At 35.5% G+C, this 8996-nt stretch overlaps 2 protein-coding genes across 9 annotated transcripts in view; one reads left to right on the forward strand and one right to left on the reverse strand.

Moving 5' to 3' along the window:
• Positions 1–716, reverse strand: part of calb1 (calbindin 1) — a 32711-nt gene extending 31995 nt beyond the window's left edge. The window contains exons 1-2 of the mRNA XM_087287585.1: positions 607–716; positions 286–362 (exon numbers count right to left, since the gene is read on the reverse strand). Of these exons, the coding sequence (XP_087143711.1) occupies positions 286–362; positions 607–685 (156 nt within the window). The 5' untranslated portion in view covers positions 686–716. The remainder of the gene's footprint in view (positions 1–285; positions 363–606) is intronic.
• Positions 1–8996, forward strand: part of kiaa0319 (KIAA0319) — a 164656-nt gene that overhangs the window by 29198 nt on the left and 126462 nt on the right. The gene's annotated exons all lie outside the window — the stretch shown is intronic.

The following is an 8996-nucleotide window of genomic DNA, read 5'->3' on the forward strand; positions in this document are numbered from 1 at the left end:
TTGCAAAAATGCAATGAATATTGTATTTTATTTATTTTTGGAAAGATTTTTCACATTTTCTACAGACATTAATACTTGGACGTCAATGGTTAAGGTCTGCTAATATTAATCACTATAGTTATTTTAATTACTACTAATCAATAATGTGTATTATTATTATTATTATTAATATTATTATTAATTATTTTTAATATACACAACATCGTCGTCTGTCCCATAACCCCCAGCCTGATTGCTGACCTCACAATACGCAGCAGCAGAAGATTGAATAAAACTGTGACTCACCAGTCCCGCTTGCTTTCGAGCTTGTTGAAGTTCTTTGATAAAATTCTGCAACTCCTTCCCCTCGATAAATCCATTACCTGAGAGCATTTACAGCCCACATCAATCACACAACACAGTTTCAAATAACAGATGTGCTTTCATCAGTCAGAATCTGAAATAATTAACACTCTTGCCTTTTCTCAAAATCTGACTTCCTCACAGGTTAATGCAAGATAACCACTATTCTAACCAAACTTTTGGAAAGCAGGTGGCAAGACTTCCTTTTTCTTTCCCCCAAAAAACGTTTGTTCATGAAATCCGCAAAATAAGGAAAGCAATTACCATCGTTGTCATAATGATGGAATATATCCAGGAACTGCGAGGCTGAGATCTCTACTCCCTGCAGGTACGCGTTTGCCATGTCGTCTCCGGGTGTCGGGCGCTGATGCTGTGAGAGAGGCTCTGATGTGTCCTCCAGTATTTAAGAGAAGTTAAGCCCTCCCTCTCTCAGATGATGCTGGCGAACACCTCTGCTCTGTCTCCGCGCGCCGCAGGTACTCTGACTGCTGCTGCTGAGCCACACAGATGTGAGGCGCATTTAAATCAGGACTTCTTTCTGCGCCTATGTCAGGCTCCTACCGAGCGCATTGACGCAAAAAAAAAAAAAAAAAAAAAACTCAAAATAGGATCTGTGGAACATCTGGCCGTAAAACAAAACAAAAAAGACAGGTCACAACTGACACGAGCTGTAGTGAGCAACTCATGCGCTCATGATAATTAAATATGCTAATTATTCGCTTATTCGCTTCGACTTTTTTTGAAAGGGAGAAGGTCTTTAGGCCTTTCCCCCATAATATAGCCTATTCAGTGGTGATCGAAGTAAAATAATAAAAATTTTAAAATGTCTACAAAGGCTAGCAGTACTAAGCATCAATAATAAATCATAAGTAATTTAGCACTTTGTCACCTAGGAATTATAAGGTTTTATCTGCGTTCTGAAGGATTTTGAGATAATCAGCTTTAACGTTTTTGCATTCCATAGTAAACACTGTGTAACATTTGTTTTTCAAATAAAAAGTCTTAAAATGTAAACGACTAATAAAAAACATCCCACAATGTAAATAAGTTGTCATTTAATAAGAATAAATCAATTTTGACAATGTCAGATAGTTGGGGCATGTTTTGGGCTGCTTTTTGGGCTGGAAAAAGTTGGCTCTATCTGGCAACACTGATAGTTGATAGAGCTATCTGTTAAGGTAAACTTGCTGTTCAGACTGAGACATAAAAAAATAAATCCCCAGTAATTGCTTGGCCTTAAAAAATTATAGGCTCCTGCATTCAGTTTTGTGCAAACTTTCCATATTCTGCCAGTGCTATAATAGTTCCTAGCTGTAAAATTTATGGAATTAAATTTCCTTTTCCATCTTCTGACCTCATTACCTTGTTAGTTTTCTCTTGTTTACAGAACATTAATTCATAAAAATGAGCAATGACCCATGAGATAATTGCTCGCCATATGTTAATTAATGAGGCTCTGCCCAGACAAATGACGTCTGGGTCTCTGGTTCTCTGTGGTGGCATCCAGCCTGGCAGACAGACAGATAGATAAATAGATGGACAGTTCACCACACACAGCTACCGTCATGCAATTAGAAATGGAGAGAAACTTGCTTAAAATAGCCAACATGGTGTTAATTGTGCATCCAGATGTTATAACCCAACACTAGGACTCGTAATGTTCAGAACATCGCCACAATGTGAGTTTAGAGAAGGAAAGGCATAACATTAGGTGTGTGTATTGGCTATCAAATCAAACCTATTCTGAGTATAAAATAATATTGAGATGCTTCTAGAATGCATTATTTTCATGTTCCCTTTTAATATATTGATACAAGGAGTAGTTTGCTTCCATATAAAAAATAGATCTTCCAGATTTCTTCACTTTCAACTTGTTTTATATCTGTATGAGTTTCCTTCCTCTGTTGAAGATAAAAGTAGATGTTTTAAGAAATGTTTCCAAACAACTGATGGTCACCATTGACTTCCATAGTAATTTTCCCTACTTTGGAAATCAATGGTGACCATCAACTGGAAGTAGAAGTCAATGGTGACCAATCATTCTAAAAGTGAACTACTCCTTTAATGCATGTCTTAATGTTTACGTATAAAGTTTCCTCCAGTATTCCATGTATGAATATATATTCCATCTTCGTTGTGGTATATAGTTTGGGTGTATATTTTTAATTTATTTAAATTTCAAGTGCAGTTAATATAGGTCATTCTATACATGCAAACAGATATTTTGTTTGCTTCCTGAAATGTTGACCAGCCTTACAATATGAGTATGTCCTTCCACAAAATGCAGTGTCAAGTCCTACATGATGCTAATAGCTTGTTATGAAGTGTGTATACAATTTCATTCATATACACAGCTTTATTATGAAGCAGGGTGGTCAGACAGGCAAGGGTCAACGGGAGCAAGCAGTACATAAAAGGGAATCCAAAGGGAGTAATCCAATAAACAGGCAGAGAACGGGACAGGCGCCAAACAATTGATAATCCAGAAGAGAGAACAAGGAAAACACTTAGAATTGCACTCAACCCTTTCTCAGATTTGCATTTCTGTTTAAGTGTGAATGTGGTTCTTTTTATATAATGTGTAATCAATGATCTGCAGCTGTGTGTGTGTCAGTGCCCAGATTGATATCAGCTGTGTAGGTAATAGGCGCAAAACATGTTGGGTAGTGTAGTCCAGGGCTGCATGAGAAATGGCATACTTCCATATAGTACACTAAAAACAGTTTGCCAGCAGTGTAGTATGTCCAAATTCATAGAAAAACAATATGTGAAAAGTACCTGGATGACCTACTACTTCTGGCAAGATTCTGAAGTGCGCATAGGATGGACGCTACACTATACCATGATTCACTGTGAGCGAATTCATGAATAGGAGTTAAACTATGCAACTGATGCAGGTACACTGAAAAATTATGATTCCTTGAATTTACTTTTTTTTTTAAGTTAAGGGGTTGTAAACAATTTGTTAATGTTGAATTTAAACAAATAAAATTAAGTTGAACATTACTAAATTTAATTTGTTTGTTTATATTCAAAACAAATAAATTGTTTGTAACAATTTTGCAGACAGCATTTTTTTCAGTGTTGGTCACCTGATGATGAAAAAATGACGGCGATAGTACATCCAAGATCTCTTACTCGCATTCATACTGTATAGAGCGTACTTGTCTAATGGCAGAGTAGTACGTTTAAATTCAAACGTAGTACCTTCTGAGTAGTAGACAATTTTGGACGCAGCCCAGGTGAATGGCTGGTGGAGCGTACATATAACTGGAGTGTCCTCTAGTGAGTCTGCTGGGTACTGCAGCTAAGAATCGTAACATAGTGTGATTTAAGCTGAATAAATATCTATACTGCACGTCAATAATGCATTTATAAAGGAATACTCAAAGTCTTTATTCGGTTTGTTTATTTCGAGTATGACTTTAGTCAGATTACCATCACATAGCTTTTCCATTCCCACAGATGATTCTGTCAATACCCCCTCCCTTCAGGTTAAGAGTCTGAGGGTCATCTTCGACAGCACCCTTTCATTCACTGCACATTAATAAAGTTAATAAAGTCACCCGGTCCGCTTATTTCCACCTTCGAAATATAAATTGTTTGCGTCTTTCCCGAACACCTCATTCAGCTGCCATTCTTGTTCATAGTTTAGTCACATCCCATTTAGATTACTGTAATTCCCTTCTGTTTGGCTTCCTTAATAAAACCCTTCATAAATTACAACTGCTACAAAACGCTTATCACAGAAACTCCCTCTGTCTGTCACATCACACCCATTTTACAACAGCTTTACTGGCTTCCCATCTTTTTCAGAATTAATTATAAAATACTTCTCACTTTTCAAGCCATCCACAATCTTGCTCCTCCATACCTTGCTAATCTCGTTCATATCGCCACACCTTCTCGAACACTCTGGTCTTTTTCTTCCATTCACCTCACTGTTCCCCCGGTCTGCCTTGTCACCATGGGGAGCAGATCCTTCAGCCACTCTGCTCCTCAGCTTTGGAATTCACTTCCTCCTGATTTGCGTAATTTAGACACTCTCAGTTTAAATCCAAACTCAAAACACATCTGTGTAGAACAGCTTATTCTCTTTAACCCGACTTCATTTTTAAAGTTTGTATTGTATTCTATTGACTTTTATTGTGTTTTTATTTGAATTGATTGTTCTAGCTGTCCTGTACGATGACCTTGAGAATCATGAAAGGCGCCTTTAAATAAAATACATTATTATTATTATTATTATTACCATATAAATGGGGTTATTTCTCAACCAGTCTATTACCTTAATGGTGTTGATGTCAAAGTTTGCTAATTTGTATCACTATTATAAACGATATATTTGCGATACCGAGCTTGTTTTGTCAGCTTGCTATATTGAATTTTCATGTATACTACATTTCATAATGATGTTCTGTAGCCATCACTTACAATACAATTGCAGTATGTAACCAGTGTATGTATGACAACCTAGTGGTTGAGCTAGGTATTGCGATTCACTTCTAAATATTGGAGAGGGTGTTGATTTTAGTTAAGGTCATGAAAGATCATTCTTTTTTTTTTTTCTTTTTTTTGGCTTAGTCCCTTTATTAATCAGTAGTCACCACAGCGGAATAAACCACCAACTTATTCATCATATTTTTTTTTTACATTTTGCCCTTCCAACTGCAACCCATGACTAGGAAACACATACACTCTAATTCACACTCAAACACTATGGACAATTTAGCTTATCCAATTCACCTATATCGCTTGTCCTTGTACTGAGGGGGAAACAAGAGCATGCAGAGGAAACCCACGCGAACACAGGGAGAACATGCAAACTCCACACAGAAATGCCAACTGACCCAGTAAAGGCTCGAACCAGAGACCTTCTTGATGTGAGGCGACAGCGCTACCTAGTGTGCAACTGAGCCACCCTCATGAAAATTTGTTTGTGTGTGTGGTGTTTTCTGTGTAGACACACAGATGGGTTGGCTGGCTGAGAGTTAAAGTGTGAACCCAGGCCATTATGAAACACTCCTGCAGTGTATTGTGTGGAGCTCACATCACACCTTAGCAAAACACACAGATGCACCTGCACATGTAAACAACTCCTCTACACCTCAGATGCTGAGAGACACACCATAGCTGCAATTAGAGCTGGTTTAATTGTGAATTCAAATGGATAATGATAGATATGCATTAATGTGTTATTACAGCCTTCTAATGAGAGGGTCTGTCAACTGCTCACCAAATAAATATAAAATGCAGATTTTTATCTTTTCAAAAGAAGAAAAAAGAAAGTTGTGAAATGTATAAATATGGTGTGTCATACTCAGAAATTGTGCTCTGCATTTAACCTAAGTACAGACAGACACAGACAGTTGAGAATACACAAAATGTGCACTGTTACCTTAGGACAACAAATTTAACTTTCTAACCTAATCTAAATTTTTCTAATCTATATAACATGACAAAAATTACCAAGTGTCATCTCATTCAATCACATCCATGATATCATATGCCTAAAACAGGTGTGCATAAAGTGTCTGTTCCTCGGTTCAAACTGAAATAGGGAAGCGAGCCCTTAGTCATGCAGCCCCCTCATCCTGGAATGCTCTTCAGTCTAAGCTCAAAATGTCCGAGCTCATCCCAATTAAATCATTTCACTCTATCCTTTATAACAAACAACAACAGTCCATTTCTCAATGTGTGTTTTTAACATTGTAATGTAGTATAATTGAATGACTAGAATGTATTTTTATATTACCTTTATTTTATATATATATATATATATATATATATATATATATATATATATATATATATATATATATATATACATACATACATACATACATACATATATATATATATATATATATATATATATATATATATATATATATATATATATATATATATATATACACATACATATATACATACATACACATATATACATACATACACACACACACACATATATATATATATATATATATATATATATATATATATATATATATATATATATATATATATATATATATATATATATATATATATAAACCATTTTTCCGACAAAATTATTAGCCCCTTTAAGCTATTTTTTTTTTGTTGATAGTCTACAGAACAAACCATCGGTATACAATAACTTTTCTAATTACCCTAACCTGCATAGTGAACCTAATTAACCTTGATAAGCCTTTAAATGTAACTTTAAGCTGTATAGAAGTGTCCTGAAAAGTATCTAGTAAAATATCATTTACTGTCATCATGGCAAAGATAAAATACGTCCGTTATTAGAAATGAGGTTTTAAAAATATCATGTTTAGAAATGTGTTAAAACAATGTTCCCTCCGTTAAACAGAAATTGGGGGAAAAAAAATAAACTGGGGCGCTAATAATTCTGACTTCAACTGTGTGTGTGTGTGTGTGTGTGTATATATATATATATATATATATATATATATATATATATATATATATATATATAATTATTATTCTTTTTTTTTCATAAGTCGTGTGTTGTGGACCTTTTGGCCAGGTCACTCTTGTAAATGAGATTTTGATCTCAATGTTTTTTTTTTCTTTTTTTTTCTGGTTAAATAAAGAAACAAACTCTTTCCTGGAGGGCTAGTGTACTGCAGAATTTGGTTCCAACCCCAATTGCACACACTTGAACCAGGTAATCAAGCTTTCTCTAGGTATATTAGAAACTTTCAGGCAGGTGTGTTGAATAAATTTGTAGCTAAAATGTGCAGAACACGGGCCACCAGTACCATGTTTGGGCCACCCTGGCCTAAAATGTCTATGGGTAAAAAAAATACAGTGCTAAAAATACCATGTTCCAAAACAATAAATCCACCAATATAGAGCAATGAGTTTGAAATCGACCTTCTCATCTCATTTTCTATCCAATCAAGCGCTCTCTAGAATTTAAAATGCCCCACCTCCTACACTATAAACAGATGATAGCTGTTTCTGAAATTGATCACGTCCACACAATGACTGTTGCTTATTGTGAATAGCACATACACTCTCAGTATTAAAGATATGGGAGCTGTCACTGTGGCAGTACCTTTTTAAAAGGTTCATATTTGTAGCCTCAATGTACCATATTGGTATCTTAATGGACCATGTTGGTACATTTAGGTGCATTTGGGTACTAACATTTACCTTTTGAAATACCACTGTAGCCTTTTTAGGTACAACTATGTATGCTTTGAAGAGGTACTGCCCAGTGACAGCTCGCGTACCTTTAATTCTGAGAGTATAGCACACTGTGGAGAATAAATGATTTTGAATCAAAAGAATGTTGACAACATTTCACTTTTTTTATATATATCTAGCCAATAAGAAAGCAGTAGTTATCCAGAGTAATAATGATATTTATGACATGTAACCTTCACTTTAATGCCAAATTTCCTTCATTGATTATAGTCAACTATTCTACTCATTCTAGCTCCTGTTAGTTTTTTGTTTTACAATTGATGTGGAAGCACTTAAACTTTTCTTTTTAAAAGATGCCTCAGTGTATGTTATTTATGGAAGAGAAATTTATCCATTAAGCAGATCACTGTTGAGCAACCAGTGGGAAATGGGGATATGTTTGTGGTTAATATTTTTTGCTTGTCTTGATCACTCATACGCCTAAATTATACCCTTTATGTGCTCATTTGACTTTGCTTCTTTATAATAGAAACTGTTGGAATTACTGTGCTGTGAAAGAATGCCGGTATTTTAATATTTTGCAATAATTTGTCTCTCACTCAGCCATTTACCAAGTAATTCAGCATTGCTCCAAAGATAATTGACGGATATTTTTAGGAAGTCTGATTTCAGCCTGGATGTCAGACACAAAGCGCTTTTTCATCCCTCAGATCTTGAAGTTTCAGCAAATAGCCTATCAAATGGGTGACTGCTGAGGTGTATCTGCAAGCACACAGACATTTCGTCCTGGGTATTTTGGAGTAGCTTCTAACCGGGGTGGCATTTGGGATGGAGTAGCAGGTCTGGATTTCTCTGATTATTCCACTAAAAGCAGTTTCGTCCTTGCTAATGTATATACGAGCTTAAATGGTCGAAGTTCAGCCTTATGTTCAGCGAGAGATTTAACGCAGTTTAAGATTCGTCTTTCTAACACAACTTTCAAAGACACAGAATGTTCAAAAGGGACATTTCATGCTGACTCCTGGAAAAAAAAGAAATGCGAATGCCTGCATTTAATCGAATTTAAGTCCAGCAAGTCTTTGGTTTCTGTACTTGACATTTAAAGAAAATCAAAGAAGGTTATGGCTGCAACATCAACACCGTTAAAAACTTTTGATTAAGCAAAAATCCATTTTATTGATAAGAATACTCATTATAAGATGGTGCTAATTAGAAGAAGGACTTTGACCCTGAGAGTTGCATCTTACTGGGGCGAAAATGGAAAGCCATTTAGTTTAAAAAGTAAAAAGAGTTCAAATCACATCCCTGATGATGCTATTGTTATTGTAACTGATATCATTCATTCTCTTTCAGCTTAGTATTTATTTTAGAGGTCACCACAATGGAAATGAACCGCCAACAGTTTTACATAGCGGATGTCCTTCCAGCCACATCCTACTTCTGGGAAACATCCATACACACACACACAAACACACACACACACACACACACAC

Source organism: Danio rerio, chromosome 16 (assembly GCF_052040795.2).
Source record: "Danio rerio strain M-AB ecotype USA chromosome 16, GRCz13ab, whole genome shotgun sequence".
Taxonomy (NCBI): Eukaryota; Metazoa; Chordata; class Actinopteri; order Cypriniformes; family Danionidae; genus Danio; species Danio rerio.